This window comes from Leptonotus elevatus, chromosome 2 (genome assembly GCF_054856555.1).
Source record: "Leptonotus elevatus isolate MCC_2025b chromosome 2, RoL_Lele_1.0, whole genome shotgun sequence".
NCBI classification, from domain to species: domain Eukaryota; kingdom Metazoa; phylum Chordata; class Actinopteri; order Syngnathiformes; family Syngnathidae; genus Leptonotus; species Leptonotus elevatus.
This window is the reverse complement of record NC_141240.1, coordinates 23,466,340-23,491,816: the sequence shown is the minus strand read 5'-3', so window position 1 is coordinate 23,491,816 and position 25,477 is coordinate 23,466,340. Positions and strand designations below refer to the sequence as shown.

General features: G+C 39.4%; 2 protein-coding genes across 15 annotated transcripts in view; one reads left to right on the top strand and one right to left on the bottom strand.

Moving 5' to 3' along the window:
• tcea2 (transcription elongation factor A (SII), 2) lies at positions 1-12,283 on the top strand. 8 transcript variants are annotated; one of them, XM_086070068.1, is made up of 11 exons: positions 1-194; positions 1,196-1,258; positions 5,863-5,968; positions 7,441-7,537; positions 8,645-8,775; positions 9,114-9,170; positions 9,967-10,064; positions 10,144-10,296; positions 10,371-10,517; positions 10,888-10,959; positions 11,967-12,283. In XM_086070068.1, exons 1-11 carry the CDS (start codon positions 126-128, stop codon positions 11,973-11,975), a joined length of 1,002 nt encoding a protein of 333 aa, XP_085926194.1. In that variant the 5' UTR covers positions 1-125; the 3' UTR covers positions 11,976-12,283. The 8 variants fall into 8 exon arrangements, with proteins under 8 accessions (XP_085926194.1, XP_085926195.1, XP_085926197.1 ...); XM_086070069.1 differs by having other exon boundaries at positions 1-198; XM_086070066.1 differs by having other exon boundaries at positions 93-194; positions 8,648-8,775.
• An 873-nt stretch (positions 12,284-13,156) lies between these two features.
• rgs19 (regulator of G protein signaling 19) overlaps positions 13,157-25,477 on the bottom strand; it is a 36,841-nt gene continuing 24,520 nt past the window's right edge. For 5 of the 7 annotated variants that reach the window (XM_086069518.1, XM_086069515.1, XM_086069517.1 and 2 more), the window contains 3 exons: positions 24,840-24,932; positions 23,980-24,214; positions 13,158-16,904 (listed from right to left, as the gene is read on the bottom strand). In XM_086069518.1, coding sequence (XP_085925644.1) covers positions 16,716-16,904; positions 23,980-24,214; positions 24,840-24,932 — 517 coding nt within the window. In that variant the 3' untranslated portion in view covers positions 13,158-16,715. Of the gene's footprint in view, positions 16,905-23,979; positions 24,215-24,839; positions 24,933-25,477 lie in introns of all 7 variants that reach the window. The other 2 variants (XM_086069513.1, XM_086069514.1) reach the window with 2 other exon arrangements.

Here is a 25,477-nt window from a genome sequence, read left to right as displayed (position 1 = left end):
TAGATGACAAGGCCGCAGCTGGGCGCGAGGCACCCGGCCAGCCAAAAGAGGAGACACCGTGGACACTTGTCCTCCACGTTCATGTAATTTCTGAAGGCCCACGCTTAATTGACAGCCCACTCGACATGGCCACGAACGAAGATGTGGTGCGTATCGGTAGAAAACTTGACAAGATGGTCCACAAGAACAACACGGTCAGTGAGTATCCAACATCTCTCAAAAATAAAAGCTGACATCAGCAACTGCTAAAGGAAACGAAAACTATCGTCACAATGAGAATTGAATCGGAGCTGTGATTGGTCCAAAACCCCGAGCTTTGATTGCTTGCACCTGCAACCAATGCAAAAGAGCTCGAAATAATTTATTTGTTTCAATTAAATAGAAAACAAATAAAATACCGGAATATACGTTACCAAAATATACCACTTTTAATTTTCTGCAAATAATGCTATAACTAACAATGTTTGTATTTGGAATATGGAAGTACAAAACAAAAATGCCCAAATCATGCAAACTGATAATTTTGCATTGGTCGCAATTTTCCCCTGTGCTGTATATGTTTAGTGTTTAATGTTCTTATTGTGTCTTTAAAGTGGCTTTATATAGCCGTCCGTCTGTCTGTTCTTCTGCTTAATGTTGATATTATTTCTTCCTTAAAGTTTTCAGTAAAATCCGGTTGTTGTTGTTTTCAAATAATCCAAAATAACAAGATTATTCAAATGATATATTTTTAAACATTCGTGGGCATTTCCCCTATCCAAATTTATTTACATAAAACAGACAATTCCAGTGATGAGTATCAGTTTCCTGTGATGAGTTAAGGGAAAGTACACGGATATTTGGTCATCGACTTAATGCAAAATCTGATTTTAGTTCCATAACTTTAACTTTTAACTTGAAACCTAGCTAAACACAGAAGCTCGCATATAACAATAATATCATTTCCAATTAATTAGGTAATTGAGTAATCCCAGTCACAACGTGAAACAAGAAGTACATCTCGGCAGGGCTGCCGTGCCCCATCGTCTGCGGGTGGTGGTGGTGGGGGGTGATCATCATTCGTCGTGCACTTGGCAAGCTGGCATGTCCAAAATTCTGTCAGCACCTGCACAGGGACATTTTTACATCAAACACTCTCAGATGCAGGGCATGTCGATAATGCGTTGAATTCAGTGTCAAAAATGTTGTCTTGCAGGATGGCGCGCTGGATCTGCTGATGGAATTGAAGAATATGACAATGTCTCTGGAAACCCTGCAGGTTGATTTTAATTTAATTCTCAAATGACTTACTGGTGGCAGCATGGCGGATTTTGTCCGTCCCGACCACCGGGTTTAGCAGGTTTTCTGATGGAAGCCCTGGCAAAATATCTCTATGTGCTTCATATAATTGCAACTATATTTAAAGTTGTTTTCAAAATGTTAAATATTTCAAAGCAAAGAAGAAAACAGACAAAGAGAAAAAGTGAAGTAAAGACATTATAAAGTAGTTTATTAAAATTACTAAGATCATACAGCGCAAGAACATGACTTTGGACATACTGATAATAGAAATGCTCTAGGCCTTAAATATAGGTAGGGGGAAAAAGTTTTAAAAGCATTTACACTTGAGGCTGACTTGACAGCAGCGATGGGAAAATGAAACGGAAATTCTGTACTTGAGTAAAAGTACAATTACTTGCATGAAAAAGGTAAAAGTACTCATTCAAATAATTACTCAAGTAAAAGTAAAAAAGTACAGACTCTAAAATGTACTTCACGAGTAAAAGTAAAAAGTATTGTTTCCTCCACATGTCATACAATTTGAAGACCCATTAAATTAAAAAAATTATCACTTAACAAACCCTTAATACTGACTAAATCGCCTCATGAAGCCCTTGCAACATTGTTTTTACTCCTCTAGATGGTGCCCTTGTTTTAAAGATGCAATGGAAATGAATTCAGTTTCCACAACTTGTCGTAAATACACGTATGAATTACATGTTTAATTATGTTTAAAGGAGAAAACGTGTATATTTTTTATATTAAATAATTATAACTGTAATTCAACAAAAGATGCCTCTGCCAAATCTGATATTGAGGTTTAATGAGCTGAGCAATAAAAGAAAAAGTGGGTCTTCGAAGCAGCGCATACCGTCCACTTGTTCATTTTTTATTTATTTATGTTATTTTTTTTACTTGTTAAAAAAATAGTCACCACCCCTCCACAAACCCCCCGGCCCTATACTGACTGCCTACGAGCTGTATATCTTTAATCTGTACGTATACCGTATAGTTTATACAGTAGTCTTGGGCTCTCGGCTATCCAGTTATATATTCAGATCAGTGCAGGGCCAAGCTAACGAAAGGGTAATGATTATTTAGCTTTACCTCGATAAGTTGTTTCATATTGGACGGGGATTTCTTGCAGGCGGCTAGCTCTAGGACTTTACTGTTTACACAGGACACAATGTATTCTCCATGAATCGTTCTTCGAGCCAACCAACGTGAACATTTCCCGCAGATAAAGCCATGGGTGGGCACACTAAAAAATAACTATTCTGTGAATTCCAAAGTACTGGGAAAAACTACTCAAGTACAGGAACAAAGTATTTGTACTTTGTTGCTTCCCAACTCTGGTTGACAGGTTATGCCATTTGTATGGAGCATAATACCTAGATACTGATTCACCATGTTTACTTTGAGCTCTGGGCTCAATTAATTGACCCGAGTCTGCTGACATCAGAACCCTACTGGGTTTATATTCAATTGACATTTCTTTAATTTAATTAAAATTATTCTCAAATGTTGTAGACTTTTCAACACTGACAGAGATTTGTGGAAATAAAGTGCTGGAAAATCATTAATGGTGATTTCACATTAATGAATATCATTATTTATACTAGACTAAGTGCAATTTCTGCAGAAATTGCGTGGGAATGCTGAATGCTAATAGCTGAATGCTAAGCTGAATGCTTATGAAGTAAATTGAAAGATAAATTATGTGAAAATTACAATGTATTAATTGTAGTTGAAAGATAAATGAATAAAAAGAGCACTTGAACCCGGGAGGTGTGAATTTTTGAAGCAAGTTGAAATTTATATGGAAAAGTGTTATCTGAAAGTACCCTCCATTCAGTGACGTGCAGTGAGCTCTAGGTTCGGGTAGGCAGGCAGTCGCAAAATGAGACACACACACACACCAATTACAAATGTGTGTGTCGGCAGGCGAGTGTACAACGTATCCGTGGGTGACCATATTTTCATTTCCAAAAAAAGAGGACACTCAGCCCAACCTCGAGATCCTTGATACTCAGATTCAAAATGCCATACATTCAAACTATTATAACATATGCGTCCTCTGTATGGGTATAAAAAAAAAAAAAAAACATTACTCTCTTTTGAAGTCTTGAAAACCTCTTCTTTTTTTCCCCCTAACTTTGAGCGGGGTTCGTACCTATTGCCTCAAGTGCGGCAGCTCAACACTTGCCGCTCAGCTAAAGTTCTGGGCCACCATCAAATAGTGCGCAGTCTGCCAGCTACAGTAAACGTTGCAGCGCGCACTGCCTATGTTTTTTTCCTCAAAAGAAAGCCGTGAAAATAGTTTTATATTCTCCAGAGTGGCGTCATCTTACCGCTTTGCTGTGCACAAAGTGTGTTTTGAATTCACGAATGCACTGTGCGAACGTACGTTTGCATAGGAATAATCCAGCGACGTAAAAAGGCTGCGTAGCGATCTGACTATTTGCGTAAAGGACTTTTTTACTGGGGACACTGACTACGCATGCGCGAACACACATCGCTACGCGGACTGGGAAAAGCACAGTAGCGGTGTGCGATCATTTTTGCCTTCAGGCCAGACGGAGTAATGAGTGATTTTTAATTGAGGTATGAAAATCACCAAATGTTGTCACTTTTAAAACTATTGAACTTTTGCACGTGATGTCACAGCCCTTATGGGAACGCCCCCTACAGGACGCTGGACAGCAAAAGAGCCACGAGCCTGTATTGTAACCATTGAATCTCGTACAGTGTAAAGTTCTTTATCTAATCGATGATCTCATAAAAAGGTCATATTTTGCTTTGCGGTCGGTTGTACAGACAGACAAAAGAGTAAACCAAATGTTGCTTTTTTATCACATACCTACTAATGAAGACGAACAACGTCGATTTATAGCAGCAATCAACAGAAAAGGCTGGCAGCCCACAAAGTATTCACGGATTTGCAGCGATCATTTTTTGCGAGGTTCGTAGATAACCAGTAAACGTACACTCTAACAAAGTAGTTGTAACGGAGGTGTCGAATTGCGTGTTTCAAATCACATTAACCAGCCAGATAGTTAGCGTCCGCTCCAACTGCACGAACACACAGCTTAGTTTTAAAACGCACCTTCTTCAAAACTATTAAGTGCATGTGACTGTTTAATAATGGGGGATTTCGTCTTTGTGCTTGGAGTTTTTCACTCTGGAGCCGGAGTCATATTCGTGAAATTAGCGCATACCACTACGATAGTCATTTGTTCCATGCTAGTCAACATAGTAACATAACATCATCACAGCGTTCCAATATAGAACAAACTGTGTAAAAATAAGTCAGTGAGCATGATAAACAAGTTTTACCTTTGCATTACGAGGTATATTGTCCCCCGGTGTGAGCGTAGCATCTCGTCCCAGAGACTCAGCTAGCAACAAGCTTTTAAATCAGCCCTGTGTAAGGAGAAGAGACTGCATTGACTACATAATAATATAGGTTAGTGCGCTGTGAATTCCGGCAAAGTCTGCGATTTGATTAACTTGGTAAAAACAGCATGCAACAGAAAGTAAGGGGCTGTTTTCAAACTAGCGATCTCTAACTTAAGTAAATACCGCGCTCTAGGAGTCCCGACTAAATGTGTAACGCCGACTGACAGGCGACCTTTGGTTGAAGTAATAGATTCCATGGCTCGATGGGCAATAATAACTTTTAATTTGTAAAATAACAGTCGCTAAGTCGCTCCGGGTCACGTCCACTTCCATTTAACAATTATTTCCTTCCGCCGTCCGTCATAGGGCAGTCACGTGATCATGTGCAAATGGTCAAAACTATAGGTAGTGTAGGCTTTCTAAAATGAAAGAAATAATTAAAATAAATCAAAAAATCCATACTTTCAAACTTTCATTTCAGCCTTGGGCAGGCAGTGCCTACCTTGCTTGCCCTGACCGCACGTCACTGCCTCCATTCATTTAGATGGAAAAGTGGAACTAATGATATTCAATGCAACAACAACAAATCACTCAATAGTGCCACCTAGGCATGTAGTACCCTCCATTCATTTAGATGGAAACGTGGAACTATGACAGCCAGTTGGTATACATGTATATCCCTTAGCATCCCGCAATTGCCATAGATATATTTGCAATGTACAGTGGAACCCGCGACTCCTGGTTACTGGACAAGGCAATTTACCAAATGCGGCCATGAACAGTATCAGACAGCTGTTAATGACGTTCAGTTGTATGTATGGAAGTGGCCGCTGAAAGTGGGACTTAGAAAGAGTTCAATGTCAGTCCCATTGAAAATGAATGGGGAAAAGTTGATTGTGCGAATACTGTAATGTGGAATCAGACGATAAATACCACGGAAGGCGTGGATTTTTGAAGTTGAAATTCCATCGGAATATATGGGGGAGTTGTTTCACGGCAAAAAAAAAAAGAAAAAAATCACAATAATAACTTTATTAAAGGTAATTTGTCTAACGTTATTTTTGAGTGTATATCAAACTGATAGCCCTTCGCATGAAGCAATGCTGTATTTTAAGAAGTAGCTCTCAGTTTCAAAAAGCTTTGTGAGCCCTGGTCTAAAATGTGTAGGAAAACGTTAACATTCATGTAATGTTATGTTTCCAGTCCACCAGAGTTGGGATGTCGGTGAATGCTGTGAGGAAACAGAGTTCAGATGAGGAAGTTCAGAATCTGGCCAAAGTGCTCATCAAGTCCTGGAAGAAATTAATAGGTGTGTGTTTGTGTGTATGCAGTTGGAACCTCTAGAGTCAAACTGACTTTCGATCCTTTGCATGAATCTACACTCTGATTTGTATTGCACTGTGTGCACTGTGCAGATAAAGTTTCTTAAAACGACATATATGTTAAAGCCTGTATCTCACGGAGTGGCACAGGCTTGCGAGCGTTGCATTTTTATCAGGGTTTGTTCAAGATTGCAAAATGTTGCAAACAGGTTTGCCAGAGACACTCAAACCGTTTTTATACGTTTAAAAACTGTTTTCTTGTTGCAATAAAATTTTGAGCATGTTCAAAATGTCTTTGCAACAAGAAAAGTGGTTAATATTCTTTGTTTTAGAATATTCATCATTTGACATGTTTTTATTATTAAATAATTGCATAAATAAAAATGGGTGAAATATTAGTGTAAATTTAAAATGTATATACATATACTGTACATTTGAACTTATTTTTTATTTTTACCTCATCTATTAATGACCTAGCTAATATTTACGTTTAAACAAATTAACTGAGGCCATGTATACACGTAGCCGGGGTTTTTTTCCCCTGTCATCCACACGTCTGCGGGGATTTTTTTTATTACAAACGAAGTTTTCTAAAAACGTTCGGCCAAAGTGAAGATTTGCGGTCACAGTAAATGAAGTTTTACGTTGTCCTCTACACACGTCACTCAATCACATACCTCAAGTTGTTTAAAAAAAAAAAAAAAAAAAAGCCGCGTGGATTCGCTACCCCACCGGGGAGAGGCCATGTTTGTATATGTGTGTGTGGTGGGTGAGTGGGGAAAAAAGAAAAAAAAAAAAAAAAGAAGATTTTTATTATTTTGTATTTATCCTCTTTGTTTTCCTCTATGCTCCGTTTATGATGTACTCATTGACTGTTTACAAGTTTTTTTTTTAATTAATTAAAAAAAAAAAAGTATTGTGTGCGCTGCCAGCACTGATCCGCATATTTACAGATCAGCGGCTGACAGTCCGTGCTTGTGTGACGTATGGGGAAGTGACGTCAAGAGATGAGCAGTATTTGGCTAACTACTCCCACCTAGAGGCTTGGCATGCATCTCATTGTAGGCCCAATTTGTGGAAGTGGCGTCGCCAGACGGAGGCGTACTCTGATTGGATAGGATTTGAGGAACTTACTTAAAAACATATTAATGTGGTTAGCTGTGGATGTTTTCTTTTCTACAAACGTGGTGGTGTGGACACTATTTTTTTCTACACCCAGAGGAGGTAAATATCCGTTTTTAAAAATGCCCTGCTCTGTGTGTACATGGCCTGAGTCTCTTGAAAAAAAGAAGAAGAAAAAAAGCCCATCTCTGCTCAAGAGGCTTTTTCCGCAATGTTTTGGTCGAATTCTGATTTGTGACAACCGCCGCATTCAACTTTGGAGGTTCCCTTGTATTTATAGTGTTTGTAAATAGTTAATCTTTTCCATACTTATTGTAAAGTTATTTCTGGTTGTCAGATGGCTCGAAGTGCAAGTCGGAGAAAAAGGACAAGAATGACGGCTCTCCCATGAGGATAACTTCCACATCCAAGGACTCCTGCAGCAGTGAGAAAAGGTGTGTCATATATTTAATCACGATGTAAAGCCTCGTCATCATTATGCCACTAATTAGCCCGTGGGCTGTATTTTATTTTGAAATGGCTTGGTCAGAACCATCAAAAAGCCCAAAATGGCTCACAATACCGCCTAGGGGTTTTAATACTAGTTGTTGGATGCAAATGCTAACGCCATTAGCATTAGCCAAGGGTGATGCTCACGGCGGGTTTTTGTCAACACCAAAGCACCAAATTCTAATGTAAGGCCAAAATCTGGCTCACTTTTACAACTCTACATGTTGACCAGCCAAACCATGCAGTTTAACAGCCCATTTTATGTTGTGAAATTGCTGTACATTTAAAATGTAGATTTTTATTTTATTTTGAAGGGATTTTAAAAACACTCTTACATTAGGAATTCATTTGGACAGAATGTTTGCTGATAAAGGCTACTTTTGCCACTATTCCATGGAGGTCTCAGAGAAAGTGGGCGCACGTTAAGTCCGCAGAGGCGGTCCAGGGGTGGGGCCGCACCTCATGACGTCAAAAAGTTCCAACAGCTCATTTTCTCAGGTTGGGAGGGGCTGGTGCTTGACCTAGAATTTCTCATAGAGGGGGAGAATGGGAAAAAAACTTTGTTGATGTTTTTTGTGAGGAATTAGCATTTTAGCATGGCTGAAAGCTCCAAAGAGTAGATTTTTCATGTTGCTGTCATAAAAAAATAAATCCACGTAAACGCACACAAAAACTGAGAAGTTGATTCTGGTTTGTTGGACATCTTAATTGGGCGTCAGTGTTTGCGATAAATGTCATTGATGACCAGATTGTATCTTGTTATTTGATAATGATTTTATAAATCTTAACTAGATTTCATTTCGGTTTTAAATACAAACAATAATAAGTCAACCTAAATCATAATTTCTGAATGGGCCCCTGTCTTTTTTTTGTATTCACGCTGTCCTGATGAATATCCCAATTGTGCCACGAGAGCAAAAAAATGTGAATTGTCACTTGAACCATGCAGCGTAATCCGACCTAATTGGCACACATTGAGGGACAATGTGGTCCTGTGTGACAAGAATTGAACCGCTAACTTTGTGTTGTTGTTATGTTTAATGTGGTGACAGCAGCAAGACGACAGCAAAGTCCCCGGCTGAGCTGCCCTCTCTGGTCACGTCTTTCCCGGTCATTCCCCTCACCACAGACAACGTTCGGAATAAATGCCGAGAGCTGCTGGTGGCGGCGTTGCAGACTGCTGGTGAGGACGAAGGCTATTGGCAAGTTTTTATTCTTTGATGCACAGTTGAGCAAAAAAGTTCGCCGCTAATTGTGCAAGTTCTTCCTCAAGCGAACGACATCGACACAAGGCTTGAATTAGACACTCTTCCATTCTTTGGTGGTCCAGAGTTTGGTCCACATTGTCAGCAGTAAGATTTGTTTCCGATGAGGGGTTAGACTCCGCCAAGGCTGCCCTTTGTCACAGATTGTGTTCATAACCTTTATGGACAGAATTTCTAGGTGCAGTTGAGAGGGTCCAGTTTGGTAGCCACAGACATGAATGTGCCTAAAATGAGAAAATCCTTGTTTATTTTCCAGATGACTACAAGACCTTTGGAGTCGACTGCAGCCTTCTTGCGGCGCAAATTGAGGAACATATCCTTTTGACTTCAGTATATAACTTCAAGTTAAGCATATTGGTTTCATTTTTTTTTTTTTTTTTAAAGTTAGAAGGCAAGGTTCAGTTGAATCTATCAGGGTTAGGGTTAGGGTTAGGGTTAGGGTTAGGATCCTAACATCCTTTTTTACCCTCCCGCACGTCTGCAGACACACAAAATGGGACTTTTGGTGGTAATGGTCATCAGTCAGTTATCTAGTCAGTAATCACATTACTTCAATAGTTAACTCACAATTGCAAATTTTATATCTGTTCACAATGTACAATAACATATTTCTTATTTAAGTTTTCATACTCTTGTTACCATGAAAGTGGGAAAAAATGTCAAACTAATAGAAATATGGCTGCATCTTTTAGTGATTGATACAGTAATTTCATCATTCATAAAATTGAGTTAAAATTAAAAATATGTACAGTACTGTAAAAAAACAAGTGTGATATTGATTTGTGTTGAGGTTGTTTTTCTGCCACTAGATGGCAAATTGCATTTGTAAGTGCATTTTTCTTTTTATATAAAGAGCATATATGCATTATTATTACATTTATGACTGCTAAATTTTGATGTGGACGTGTCTGCTGCGTTGCATCTGGAATTCCCCCAGTATAAGCGTTCCAAATAAGGGGCAGTCATTAATCGTGTGTTAAAAAAAATAATAAAAATGGTGGCGTTAAAGGAACTTTAAATTACTGTAACTCCAAATTAAGACACTCATTTTGACACCCCTAATATTAACACAGTAACATGCCAAAAGTGTGCTTCTGAACACGTGTAACGTTCCCTAGCTTGTAGCTGCTTGGCTAACGATCAAACCAGATGTGATTCTCATAAACTGGTCATGTTTATAACAGAGCTGCCTTCAATGAAAAAAACGGTAAATATTGCAGTAACGGAGTATAAAGCGTCCCGTCTGTGAGGAATTTGATGTCCTTGACAGCTGCTCGTTCTCACAGATCTTCGAGGATTTCAAGTCAACAGACGTGAAGTACAAAGCGCGCCTACGCAGTCGAATCTCCAACCTGAAGGACCAGAAGAACCCGGACCTGCGGCGGAACGTCCTGTGTGGCAGCATCTCCACGCGGCGCATCGCCTCCATGACTTCTGAGGTCTGCTTGCGCACGCTCTCATTTGGGAAGTCACGGCCGTGTGCTTTTGTGCGTGCGTGTTTGTGTTCGGGCAGGAGATGGCGAGCGCCGAACTGAAGAAGATCCGAGAGACTTTGACGCAAGAGTCCATTCGGGAGCATCAGCTGTCCAAAGTGAGCGGGAACGAGACTGACATGTTTGTGTGCAAAAAGTGTCAGGGGAAGGACTGCACGTACACGCAGGTATGAGTACACGCACACACACACATTGTAAATATGCACGTGTGAGCGTTGCACTTCAATCACTGCTGTGTGTGTGTGTGTGTGTGTGTGTGTGTGTGTGTGTGTGTGTGTGTGTGTGTGTGTGTGTGTGTGTGTGTGTGTGTGTGTGTGTGTGTGTGTGTGTGTGTGTGTGTGTGTGTGTGTGTGTGTGTGTGTGTGTGTGTGTGTGTGTGTGTGTGTGTGTGTGTGTGTGTGTGTGTGTGTGTGTGTGTGTGTGTGTGTGTGTGTGTGTGTGTGTGTGTGTGTGTGTGTGTGTGTGTGTGTGTGTGTGTGTGTGTGTGTGTGTGTGTGTGTGTGTGTGTGTGTGTGTGTGTGTGTGTTTTTTGACAAGGTGCAAACCCGCAGTGCTGACGAGCCAATGACCACCTACGTAATGTGTAATAACTGTGGCAACCGATGGAAGGTAAAGGCATCATATTCATCACATCCGGCCAACTCGGCGTTTTACTTGACTGTTTAAAGCATACCAAACATGAACGAGTATAACTGTGAATACATGCGCCCACCAGTAATGGTAAACAATTCAGAAAAAGGGTGGATGTTTGCCAGCAGCAGATTTGCCACTAGGTGGCAGCAGAGAGCAAGCTATTTTCTTTATTTCGTTTTCTTTCCTGAACTCTTCCTTTTGTGATATGCCATCCTTAACTGCCATAATTGAATTTCTATACCGCTTGGCTTTAGAGCCGTTTATCCCCATGAGACGAGATCAGCGGCTTTACTATCAGCAACACAATCACATCACCACGTTTGAAACCAAAACAAGAGAATCTGTTGACCCTCTGCGCTGATTTTTGACACGGAGCAGAAAGTGGAGCCAACAGTCTCAAGTTTCATACAATTTGCTGCCCTAATTGAATAATCTTTATTCATCCGGGAGTTACGTTACGTTACGTGTGATAGGTGGAAAACAAAGGTCAAGGGTGAGTATAGTGGACCACCACTACTCGTGGGGGACGGGACCAGGCCAGCCCAAATAGGGAAAATATGCATATATTTTGGTGAAAAGCGCTGAAATACATTTAATGTTTTCCACCTCAAAGGGAACATTATGTGAAAAAAAATAAATAGTAAAAACAAACACATTAAAAAATATTTTGAAATGCAGAAAATAATCAATAAGTTGATTGTCGTTCACTGAAGGTCTATGGGGTAGATGCCACAGACTTCCGGGTTTTACACATCAGCGCCGTTTGCGGCCACTGCTGGCCGCATTCCAACACTAGCACCCCCACCCCAGGCTGTAGTTTGGATAAACATGATATAGACAAGCATTCACATTCACTCCAATGGGCTTTTTCATCTTCCTCGTGAAGCTCCGCATTTCATCCATATGAAGAATAATTGAAAAATGAAAATGTCTCAAATTTTTTGCTAAGTCAATTTAAAAATGTTCTTTTACTTGTCTTTCAGTTCTTCTGAGGAGGCCTGTTTTATTGTGCCACAATGAAAAATTTTGGTTTGAAGGCGAGCTTTGTTTTCTAAAAAATATATAAATGCATGTACAAATAATATATTTAAGAAAGTGATGATGGGCTATTTGGAGGAAAAACAACTACAAGTTTATCTGTTGGTATTATTTTTTTTATATGAAGCACGATGATGTACATAAAATGTCCTCCAGTTGTAAAGCTATGCGGTCTTTGTGGACTGTCAAGATGTGTTCTTGTTTTTTTGCACACAATGTTGACAAATGTTGTGTCCAATAAAGTTGCTCTTGAATTGCTGCAGTCTTGGTGTTGATTTGTTTTCATTTCGTTTTTTTTAATGACACCCCCCCCCCCCCCCCTCATTCATATTTTTTTGTCTTCCACATGCCTCAATAAATAAGTCAATCCAATCTTAATGTGCGTCCCTTGTCAGAACAGCATTTACGTTTCAGACCGTTCCGCGATGTAAATCAATAAGTACATATCATCACCAGTCTTTTTCTACTCTCTACTGCAACTTCTTACTTTGGGCAAATGCCGGCATCATTTGGAGTTTCGAGTAACCCTTGCACAGGTCAGAAAAGCCCGAATGGATGAGACTGGGTGACACTTGTGTTTGTTGTGGAAACACGGCTGAGCTGCTTTCCATACATGAGCGTGGGGACAAGGCGGGTGCTTGGCTCCTGTGTGATGCCAGGGAACCAGCTTGGAACAAAACACTCTGAAGTCACATGGTTCCAACGGAACCCGGCCAGCTGCTTGTGTTGAGAATTATAGTGTGTTTATTAAAGTCAATAGTTGTCTACATTTCGATTTTACATTTGGAATACTGCACAAAGGCTACTAGTCTTAAAAAAAACATGAAGAAACTTGTTATTCCTACAGCTATGTAAACAGTGACGTTTTAAAAACTAGCAGAACCTGCATGTTTATTTACATACTTTAATAGTTTAACTACTGATTCTGACGGCTTCGCATCTGTGTTGGATGGACCCGACCAACCTTCCATGACTTGGATTGCTTGTCCAACCCAGGCACTATAATTTCCCAATAATTGATTTTTTTTTTTATAATTGAATTATATTTTTTAATTATTATGCAAAAATTACTTACAGAATATCATATTGAAAAAGTTAAATTAAATTGAGTTGTGTGAGTGCATGTGTTTGAAAAAGTGTGTTTATGCGTGAATGTGTGTCTCATACAGAGGTAGAGGAAGATCAGGTTACAGTGAACTTTAGGGAAAAAAAGAGGCTGAACTATAAATGGACTATTACACTTAGTAAGTTAGTGTGTGAGTGTTGTGCCAACAACAGGCGTTTCCTCAAGTCGTGTTCACTTTTGCCTCAAACGACAGCAGTAAGAGCTTCGACGATGACGGATGGCAGAAGAACACACATCCATACGCGCGCACTGTGAATATGTTTCCTGTCTCCAAAGGTTTGAGGAAAATAAACGTAGTTGTGGTTATCAATGATAAAAGTTAAGGTGATGACTTTTGGTATCGTTTTGTTTCATAACCCATTAAAGATAAGCAATTAAAAGAATCACAAATCAAATCGAACACCCCCCAAAAAGAAGGCCGCTTGTTGGATGTTCAAAGGCTTTCTTTTTATGTACAATACAATTCAAATCACAGTTTTTCAACAAAATATAAAATAAATAACATGAATAATAGCAAGATAAATGCATTTAGTGACCAGTTTCATTAAAAACGAGGCTTTGATGTTTGCCTCCATAGACTGACTCCAACGGAATTTCCCACAAAGCACCGCTAACCAGCCACAGCATTTTGATCAATTGGCACAACTACAAAAATTCTGCGTTACAAAGACAATAATGCTCACATTACGCCTTAATGAGAAAACACACATAATGGACACACCTGTCATGGTGATGCAGTTCCCCACTACTGAAATTTATAAACACAACACAGTGTCAATAAAAAATGAGCATTGTTATCTTTGTAAAGTCACAATATTTGGTACAGCTACACTATGGGATACCATTTTATATAGAAATGCTCATAACGCTGTGTCTGGTCTTGCACTTGGGAATGTTCATCCCGCCTCCTACCTGAATCGACCAACCACAGTTGAGCCCAGAGGCCGCCGGCAGCCAATCAGGAGCCGGCAGTAAAACAGTGGAGAGGTCAAAGGTGAGAAGTCACAGAGGCAGGAGTCAGCAGCAACCACCAGGTAGGCCACCCTGGTGTGTGCGCGTGTATTTGCATCACTATACTTAGAAAAATGTAACAAACGCAACTCAACAGTTTTGCCTTTGGGCTGCTGAGAAATATCTCGAAACGTGTCCCAACATGTAACAGCGAGACATTGGTGGGCTGACACAAGTTGTTGTTGCGGAACCTCTAAAGTCGAACATTCGAGAGGTTGCACGATTTCCGAATTTTGGGTGAAAACAACCTTCAAACCTCCATTTCACTTAACTAATGTCAATTTGATAAACAAGTTGAGTCGACCAATAACGGATTAACTGATTATTGTTCGTTTGGCTTTACATGGGACACCATGAGAAGAAGTCTCCTAAACAAGGAGTGTTAAGAGAAGAATAGAATATACAATGACTGGAATTTATGACAAGTCAGCAGTCTCATATCAAACAAGATCAGACTCCAGTGTTTCACACAATACATGCTGATTAAGTCACCCCCCCCCCCCAAGCTAAGGTAGACATTTTACGATTAGCATTACTATTTAAAAATGTATGCAACTTTAATGATGCCTTCATCATTTACATACCATTTTTTGTGTGAAAGTGGTGTCTTGAAATACGAGTGACCCAACTTGCAAGCACCAACTTAAGATACGAGCGCTGTTACGGTGGCAGTGAACTAATTTCACAATAAGCAGCAGTCTGTCAAAAATATGCTTCATCAATGAAGATTACTGTCAAACTAAACAAAACAATGAGAATTACGTGGCGCATGTTTAAAAACAACATTGCTTTAAGAATGGCCCGCTAGCTTAACGCTAACATGGGAAAGCGCCATTGACATGCTAACAGCTAGCATTGCTGGCCGCGGTTTTACAAACCCGAAGTTTTGCCGATCCTTTTCAAGCTGTGTTCCATTGACTGCACTACCAAGACAATATATTTAAAGTTCAAACTGATCGACTTGAAATCGGGGTTTGGAGAGCAACAGATAATCTTGAACACAAACATTGGAGTAACAGATTATGTAACAATACAATTCTGTATAAAACTGACAATGTTAACGCATCTTACTGAGTCACTAGCAGTAGTGCTATTTTCGGTTATCACAAAAAAACAACAACTTTTCTTTGTCTTTTGGGGAGGCTGGAACAAATGAATAGCATTTTCTCATTCATTACAATAGGGAGAGACAAATGTGGTCATGGAATGAATTAAACTCATATTTCAAGGCACCACTCTATTAACAGTGATTAACATACCGTATAGAATGTTCAAGTGTCACCTAAAAAACATTTTCTGACATATAGTTTTGAACTTTCAACAAATTGGTGCTTGACCACCGTCCCAGAACAGATTGTGTTCGACATAAGAGGTTCCAGTGTACTTATAAATAAATAAATATAGTTAAGTCAAATTTCAAGAATGGTGACATAAATACGATGAACGCATATCTGCATCACCCCGCTTAAGATTTAACAAAACAAAAATCTTAATGTGAACATTAGCTGAGAGTTTTTAGTTGTATGAGACACACGTACCACGTGTTCAGTTTCATATTAGTCACAGAATCAAATTGTATCTTCTGAAGTATGGTGATAGAAATACCGTGTGTGCGTGTGGACTCCAGTTTTTATTGCAGCTCGAGTGCGTTGCGTCACGTCTTGGATCAGTTCAGTCCACAAAGGAAACTCCTCTTTTTGCATTCGAAAAAAAAAATCCCAAAGTGTGAAAAATGTGAAAAAAACAGGAAATCAATTCAAATGGATGAACAATGGTTTAAAAGCCATCGTTATTTTTTTGGGTGGGGGGGGGGGCGGTGGGGGGCAACTGGTATGGTCTTCTGCTTTCCAGTTGGCAAAATAAATCCTTAAACAAGGCAAACAAGGCATGTAGGTGGGCGGAGTCAAGGGTGCCTTCCGCTCAGTGGCTCTTAAAGGTAATTGGCTGGTTAGAAAGCTCACGGATTTGAACTTCTGCAGTCTTCGGGTCGCCTAAAATATCTGGTGGCTGGGGAAGAAGTTGGACAAAGACAAGGAGGTACTGGGAATGGAAAAAAGATTAACATGAATAAAGACGTTTTCTTTGCTTTGTGTTGAAATAAAACCAAGGTAAACAAACAACCAATCACAATGAGATTGACACCCATGAATCATTTTGTATTCACTGAACCTAACGTGTGTGATTTTGGAACTGCTAATATTATTCAATACGTTCTGGTGGTACTTAAACCTCCATTACAGTACACGTCGTAAGGACATTCATTCCAGCCTCAGCCAGCGAGCACGGGTGGGTCGTCTCTTGTAATACAATTTAATTCCTCTGGTTGGCGACAGTGAGTCCGTGCAGTGCAAGAGAAGGTTGGTTTGGATTTGTGTGTGTATTTAGAGAATGAAAAGACAGACCAAAAAAGGAAGGTCACAAGCGGGGCAGTTGGGACAAAAGTGGACCGAGGGTGTCTCGGGCACTGTCAAGTCTGGGCAGTCCCGGCATATATTTGGGGTAAGATCGATTTCACCTGTAGTGATATGAAATGGTCGGCGTTGTAGACAGTGCTGGACTAGGACTCGGAGGAGCTACGCGAGTTTCCGTGAAGGAGCGACTTGTAGATGCTGGAGGAGAGGAATCGCGGGTAGGAGTCCCTGTGCATCAGTGTGTAGATCTGCAACTGGGCGTCCTCAAAAGTGTGAGGCGTCGGCTCCTGCATCTTCTTGTTGATCACCTCCCGTACGCGAGCGTCCAGACTCACCTGCAAGCAAAACCAACAAGACTGCTGAGGGAGAGACTGCATACAATTTGCAGGAAGTGACAATAAGAACCTGTAAGATCGTTAGTCTTTTTTGTCTAGGTCGCACACAGATATACAATCGGGGTTGACGTTACAAAAGTTGTCATCAAAACGTCCTCCTTCCGGCTGTTTAGCTCAGTCGGTTGACACTCGTCTTCTGACCAGATGACTCACGTTCGATTCCCAATCACTCTCTTAATAGTTGAGTTTTTGTCAGTCAGTTTGTCATTTTCAGCTATTTACATGGCACATATGGGTCGCTAAATTATTAATATGCAATACTTGGTCATAATTTGGGCCATTTAAAAACAACCTATGTGGACGTTTTCTAGGGGAGGACAGTCTCGATCACCTGCAAATGGACTCCAGTGCGTCTTTCTTTGTTTTAATTTGGCCGGGAGTCAGCTGTATTCGAGAGCTGGGGAACGAAATCGGTTGGGTCCACCACAAAATTTGGTCGACGCAAAAATGCACGAGTCAAAGCTATTTTAATAATTTTCTAAAACATATTTGCGGCACGTGGAAGTTACCGCAACCAATATTTCATGTTTCCGCACGGACACTTATTGCTGACGGACTCAGACCGGCCCTCACCAAAACACCTCCAAGTTGTTTCCTAGGATTTGTGGTCTATTTAGACTGAAAAGGGAGAAAATTGCCATCGCTACATGTCTGATGTCCGTAACACAACAATCCGCATCAAAAAAAGAAATAAAAGAGTTCTAATAATTTTTGGGGAACCAAACACATGTAAGATGGCGGCCCTTACGTGCGTCAGCAACAAGACAAGGAGGTATCTACCATCTATGTTGAACATAGAGCAAGACTCATTCCTCCTAGTAGCATGCAGGCTAAGCCATCCAGCATTTGCCGTAAAGATTATTACTACAATTTATACACCAGCATAGTGTGCAATAACTGGGCCAAATGGACCCAGTTGGCCACAATGCACTTAACAACAGGCGCCAGGGAGTTTGCAAAGGCAGACACTGGCGGACCTTAGAAACGAACTCACTTCGCAAAACCATTAGCTAGATTAGTATTAGCGATTAGCATTACCAAGTACGACGCTACAACGAGCGAGTACTCATGACGTTTATGTATTTAAAAAGGAATGGAACCGAAGAAAAACATCAGAGTGACGGCGCGGTATCCTGGCGCATGCATAAAGTAAGTTATTTGAAAAACCTTTCTGTGTGGATGGTATGCTGCATTAACGGCCAATGTAGGCTTCGACAACTCAATATGTTTGAATGAGACAAAAAACAACAACGATTAATCGATGGAATCATCAATAGGAGACTTGATTTATTTTTTTAAGTCGTTAGTGACAGCACTACTGTGTTCCCTCCCACAATGGCGCGTAACGCACAAACTTCTATCTGCGCTAGTCTAGCATAATAACATAAGAAAGAATACTTTGTGTTTCACGAAACAATGATACTGCAGTTGAACAATAAACATATCTTGACACTGTATACATTAAAATATTGTACTGACTGACTGAAATGGCTCAAATTGCAGCCTTTAAGATTTGAAAATGACATACTACGTACTAGAAATGTTGATTTGAATTTGATTAATTGTTCAGCCCTAATCACTATAATGTCATAAACAAATAAAAACATTTTTATTTTTTTTATTTTTTTATTAGAAAATTAGAACAGGGGCAGTTACTGTCACGTTTCGGTTTTGTATGGGTTAGGGTTTTGTTTATTTTGGTGTGTTTGTTGTGTGAGTGTTTCCCCCTGTCTCGTTGTGTCGTTACGTCCACCTGTGTGCCTGTTCCCTTCCCAGTGTGTTTGACCAATTGGCGCCCTCTTCCTATTGTGTTCCCCAGGTGTGTCTCGTTAGTGTTGGTGTATTTAGTCTGTTGTGTTTATCCAGTCGGTTTGGGATCATTGTCTATGTCAGGCTGTCGTAGTCCTGTATGGGAATCTGTGTTTCCCGCTGTGTCACGCTAAGCCTTGTCACAGTTGAGTCGTCTTTGTTTCAGTCTAGTTGTCTACGTCTTAGTCTCGTGGTCTACGTCTCAATCTAGTCGTCCTCTTCACAGTTAAGCTCTCCACGTTCCTGCTAAGTTCTCCACGTCCAGCCCAGCTTCCCAAGTTCTGCCAAGTCAGCCCCGGTCAAGCCAGTCCCGTCACGGCAACCAGCCTCCCCCTCGCCCAGTCCCGTCCTCTCACCCGTCCCCACTTGTTCCAATAAAGTTTCTCCTTTTGTTCACAATTCCTGTCTCCCTGATGTGTCTCCTCGCCTTTGGGTCCACACTCTCCTATGTGCACCATTTCATGACAGTTACAGAACAATAGACTTTGCTCAGATTCTAAACTTTATATGTCATTTAAAAAAACAGAGATTATTTACTTATCACCCTGTAAATAAATAATTAAATGTTTCCAGGTACCCCCTGCAATTCGCTCCTGGTCGGCAAATACTACCTTACACCGTGTCGTCATGCTATTAGCACATGACACATCTGGATTCACCATCCCAATCCTTCAACTGAACTGGACCGTTGGGTACAAACATGACAAACAGAACCATCTCCATGCATCTCACTTAACCGCCAAGGCATGCAGCACAGTGACTTGTATGACTCACACGTGCATTTAAGGTTAACGCTTTGCCGTCTCTCATTGGTGCATGAATGCGTCCATTTTCCATTCACATTCTCCAGTCAGAAGATATTTATAGAACAATCTTACGTTCTTATGTTTTCTCTTTGCTCCTATTTAGGAAAAAGTTGAGCACACGCATTCACGCATGCACACGCGCACACACAGTCAATAAACCAAGGTCAGACAGGCAGACAGAAAACCAAGCAGGCATCGACACAGTCTTGTGTGTGAATGTGTTTATAAAAAGACTCGAATGCCAGAGGGCCATGACAGCAACTATTTAGTGCGTCCTGTGCCCGTACACACACACGCACACAGACCCCCACACACACACACCCACACACACACACAGTATTTGAACATTTCTAAATAATCTTCAGTTAACATTCACATGATTGTAAATGTATTAGAGTATTTATTGTAATATTTAAAAAAAAAAATACAATTCTTCAACAAATATGTTCATAAAAATTAGTTATTTTTTGGGACTTTTGAATGAAACTACCTTCTGTAGCTGCATAAACTCCCCGTAGAAGGGCTGTCCCTTTTTGCAAGTTTACAAGTTTGCTTAATTTGTTTGTAAATAGTATGGGTCGCGAATTTGCGATTCCCTACCAGCCCCCTTTTCTTTTCTTTTTTAGCAATCACTCTATAAAACCCATCTAGGAGGTGTATCAATACCTTTGTTGTTACTTCACTGTCGGCCTCTGTAAAGTTTTGTATACATTTGCAAAATGTTATTAGATTAAATTCGCACATTTATTTATCTTATTTAGGTTTGTTTGCACCTTTTTTTTTTTTTAGATTGCACCCCATAACTCGGTTGTTGTTTCGCTGGGCGTACGTTATGTAACGTACCGCTCAGTACGGAAATAGAGAGGAAAGCGGGAACCAGTATACTGTTTTTCGTTTTTGATAGCTGCTGAGCTTTTATGTCTCAATATTGTACATTCTCCAAGTATTAAAGGAGTAGTCATCTAATAGAGAGATACGGATATCCCACCTGGCTGATGACACTGTATTGTTTCTTAAGGATAGAGAACAGGTGCAAAATGCGTTAGCAGTAACAAAAGAATTTCCTGAAACATCAGGTCTTAAGCTTAATGTAAATAAAAGGGAGATTTTGTGTTTATATGAAACTGATGAAAATTTAATTTGCAATATTCCAGTTGAACAACGTACAAAATATCCAGGCATTTAAAAAAAATAAAAATATGGCTCTCAGACAGCATCAAAAATTTGTACCCAAAATCAAAAAGACCAGGTCTATTCTGAATATGTGGCTCCGAAGGGATTTCTCCGTCTATGGAAGAGAGTTGTCTAAAGCGGAAGGCATATCACGTTTGACGTATCCTTTTTGTTAGCCCTTCACAATGTGTAGAGATTGATACGTTATTTATTAGATTTGTGTGGAGAAATAAGCAGGCTTGGGGAGTAACGGAATACATGTACCGCTGTTACGTAATCAGATTGCAAAAAAAAATGTCACTGTATTCCATTACAGTTACAGGAAAAAAACATGTATTTAGATTACAGGTACATTTATTAAAAATGGGGATTACTTCGAGGAATTACAATTTCTACGATGAGAGATGTGCGAAAGAGGGTGAGAGAGAGAGAGAGAGAGAGAGAGAGAGAGAGAAGGACAGAGCGAGCGAGAGAGAGCGCGTGCACGCCCGCGTGAGTGGGACCGTTGCTACATGTCGGGGAGGTGGGAACGAACGAACTGACTCGTCGTGTCCTCCACACGCGGGCAGTTTGAAAAAGCTTCACGGGCGGTAGGAGGAAATGGCGACCGGTATTCACTGGAACTTACTCGGAGCAAAAGTTTGAGCTGAGAGTCCAGCGGCATGCTACGCGCTGTAGCTTCCTGCTAGCTAGACCGCTAGCCTACATCCATAATGTGAGTTACACCTTCCAAACAAATCTTCCTCCCACCAATTCACTATTTAAACATCACACACAACATATACACGGCTAAACTTGTGACTGGGATAAAAGTTAATTTGCAGTTGATGTCACACATCGTCATCTTCATGGGATGACTATCTATCTATCTATCTATTTATCAAACTGTGAGGTGTGGTTGCTTTTAGTGACAGTTCGAAAACAGCATATGGCCTTCAATCAATCAATCAATAGCCTACATGCTTTTAAATTACACAAGGATTTTTGCTATTTGTAGACTGCCCGGGTCCCTATCACCCGCAAATAAAATTGGTATAGAATATATATTGTGGTGATATTGATTTTTATTTTGTCTTCATGAGCATACTCAATATTGGAGTAATCCAAAAGTAATCCAGTTACATTACTAACTACATTTTTTAGCAGGTAACTTGTAACTGTAATGGATTACATTTTAAAAGTAATCCTCCCAACCCTGGAAATAAGCATAATTTCTTTAAAAAAAAGGAAATTCTTTGTATGCAGAGATCTGAAGGTGGTTTAGAAACGGTGAATTTTAATCATCTCAACTATACCTTTAGGGTCTAATGGCTCAAGAATTGTCTTGAATATTCAGGTTCATTGTGGTCCTTTATATCGTATAATATTTTCAAAGTAGGTTCTTACTTGGATGTAACTATTCAGTGGCGAAATTGCCCATTAAGCTCTCCAAATTCTATGAGCAGGATGGAAAATTATGTTACGTTCACAATTTTTCACCACACATGGATATTATTTGGAATAATTGTGATATTACAAGTGATAAAAAAAAGTTTATACTAAGTAGGTTGGATTGAAAGGTGTATAACTTATTGCTGATCTTTTTTATGACAATGGAAATCTCTATGATAACTTTTTGTAAGTCAAAATGTTCTCAGTAACGTATAAGGAATTTTCTTCAGTTACAAAAGCCTTTCCCACAGGCATACTAATGTTGTTATTTAAAATATCAGAAAGTTAGCATTCTAATGCCTGACCTCAAAATTGATGGTATTGCTTTAACAGACAGGAAATGCTCTAACAAGCATTTACGGGGTGTGCTTCAGAGTCAAAATAGGATCTCACCTAATCATTTTGCAATTTGAAGACGTCAAATGGAGTAAAGCATGGTTTTGCCCCTTTCAATTCTATATTGCGAATAAGTGTAAAGAAATGCATTTCAAAATTTTGCATAATATTTATCCTTGTAATGTCACAATCTCCAATTTTGCAGATATTGATGTGAATTGTTCATTTTGCAACAGTTCATCTGAAAACATTAACCATTTTTTTTTTCATCTAAGTTTTGGAATGATGTTAAGGAGTTTCTTTTTTGTAATACTAGTCATCGTGTAATGATTGAGCCCAGAGATATAATATCTGGTTTTGAAAATGAAAATTTTGTGCTTACCCATGCGGTAAATCTTATAATGCTTTTGGGTAAATTTCATATACACAAGGCTAAATTTAGTCATTCTTTTCCACGTCTCCTAGTTTTTTCGATCGAGCTTAAACCATATATTAATGTACTGTCCATTGTTAAAAATAAGAAATCTGAGCGTCCAATGTTGTATTTAAGTGAAGCTTTTCATGTGACACCGGACAGTCTTGAAAGTTTGTCTGAATGTTGAGTTGACTGCATGGTTTTGTTTTTGGTTTGTTGAATGTTTGTTGTAGACATTGTAATTTGAAATTTAGATTGCTTGTACATAATTGTGTCAACTGATAAAAAAGAAAAGAAAAGAGGAGAGTGGGAGGAGAGACGAGCGAGGGTGATGCGATCTACAACATGAAAATAAAAGTTTCAGTACAATATTCTACAACTGGTCAAAGGCGCACACGGTAAATAATTGCCTACGTTTTTGAGATGCTAATTTGTTTAGCAGTCGCTTGTACACTGTTTTAAGCTAGCCAGCTCATACATAGCTATTGACACATTAGCACATGCTGTATCTACTATAAAAGATTTTGTCTTTATTTCATAAAAGAGCTTTAATTTCATGTTTGGTTAATACTGACAGTATTTGCTATGATTGTGTTTACAATAAAAATGTATACGTTTTTAAATATGTTGCTTTGAATTGTATATTTGACTGTAGTACCAACATGTATATTTATTAAATTTTGGACTAAATTAGAGGTCGTAGCTACAATAAGAAGTAATCTGTTGTTATTTAAAACATGTCGTATACATTCTTTATACCAATTATTGATTTTATTTTCATTTCATTCTTTTTAGTTTTCACGGTGTGGCGTGGTGTTCACTAACTGCCACCTCAAGTACAACTTCCTAGATCTGCCACTGTTTGGGAGGAAGTTGGAGTTGTGTGGAGAACCCATACAATCACTGAGAGAAGATGCTAACTCCGCAACAAAAGGTCCAAGCCAACATTTGATTGACAGATCAGACTATCAAGCTATTTTTTGTTCATTATATTACAAAAGGTTGCCACAATTGTCAACTAATTGTGTTTCGCCAACTTTCCTACCTCTTTTGGCGACAGTATGGAAATGTAGTCCTCGTAGATGGTGCGCACCTTCTCCTCAATGGTTTTCTTGTTCATTTCCTGTTTGAGGTCTTCGCAGGCCAGCCAGAACAACATGTTCTCCTCACTGTACTCCGTGCGCAAAAATTCCCGGAAAACATTGCGACCCGCCGGGTTCCTCATCAGCTTGTCGAAGGACTGAGACCACTGCTGCATTTCCTCCACTGAAGGTTTGGTGCTGGTGAGAAAACAAAACAAAAGACTTGGTTATCAGCAATGAACAAAACAACTAAGAACGCAGACCTCCACCGAGGCCAAATTGTTACTTGTGAATCTAATTTTTCAGCGTTTCTGCAGGTGTCAGCAAATCTAATTTAATGTTTTTAAATTACAACCTAAAACTAATTTTATGCCCATGTCGTACTACATAAACACACACGTGCACACGCACACATTCACACTGCATACTGTTTATATATTAAGGCTGTCAGTCAATTCCAATTTTGAATCGTAATTAATCACATGACATCGACAGTTAACTCGTGATTAATCGCACGGTATATCTCTTCTAAATGTACAATAAAACATTGTTTTCAAGTTTTGCATACTCTTTCTAATTAACAAAAGTGGACAAATATGTGTACCAAATACAAACGTGGTTATATCTTTCAGTTCACTGATTCATTAATTTTATAGAAAGTAATTCTAAAGTTATTTGAAGGTAAAAAAAAAAATGCTAAACAGTTAAGTTAAAAGAGTCATAGATTTGTTTGTGCTGAAGTAATTTTCTGCCACTAGGTGGCATCAGTGTTTCATGTTGGACATTTGTGACAGTGCTTTTTTTTTTTTTCATGTGCACTCACCAAGCTTCATAGTTTGGTATTGTTTCCATCTTGTTGTCTTGTGATGTCCTCTTCCTCCTACGCCTCCTCTCATCTTCATTCCTGATGGTAAGACTGACATGATAAGATGGCTTTCAGACAAGAAACACACCCACGCACACACACACACTGATTACAGAACTTTTAACACACACAACCACACACACGGATGTTACTCCATCACGCGCTGACAACACCCACCACAGTTGTGTTAACATCAGGATGTGTGTGAGCGAAATATCTTCAGAGAAAAATGAATTATGAAAAACACAGCTCTGTAAAAGTAATGTACTACTAGTAGATTAAAAAAAAAAACACACCACCATAGTACAACCTCAAAAATACTTCTCTTTCGTGACCAACAAAACACTGTAGCGTAGCAGGCCTAGGTGTCCATAAAAAAATCAAAAAAGTATATTCAATATTGTAAGCCATTGTAATAACTATGGAGTAGCAAAAGTGCTAAAATAAAACATAAATAAAATTGATATTTGCTTTAATTTTGTGTATTTTTTTTACGGGTATTTTGTACTTATTTTAAATGTTTAAATCTTGTTTTTTAAATTCTGTATTCATATTAACTTTTATTTGTTTACATATATAGATTTGGTTGTTTGTAT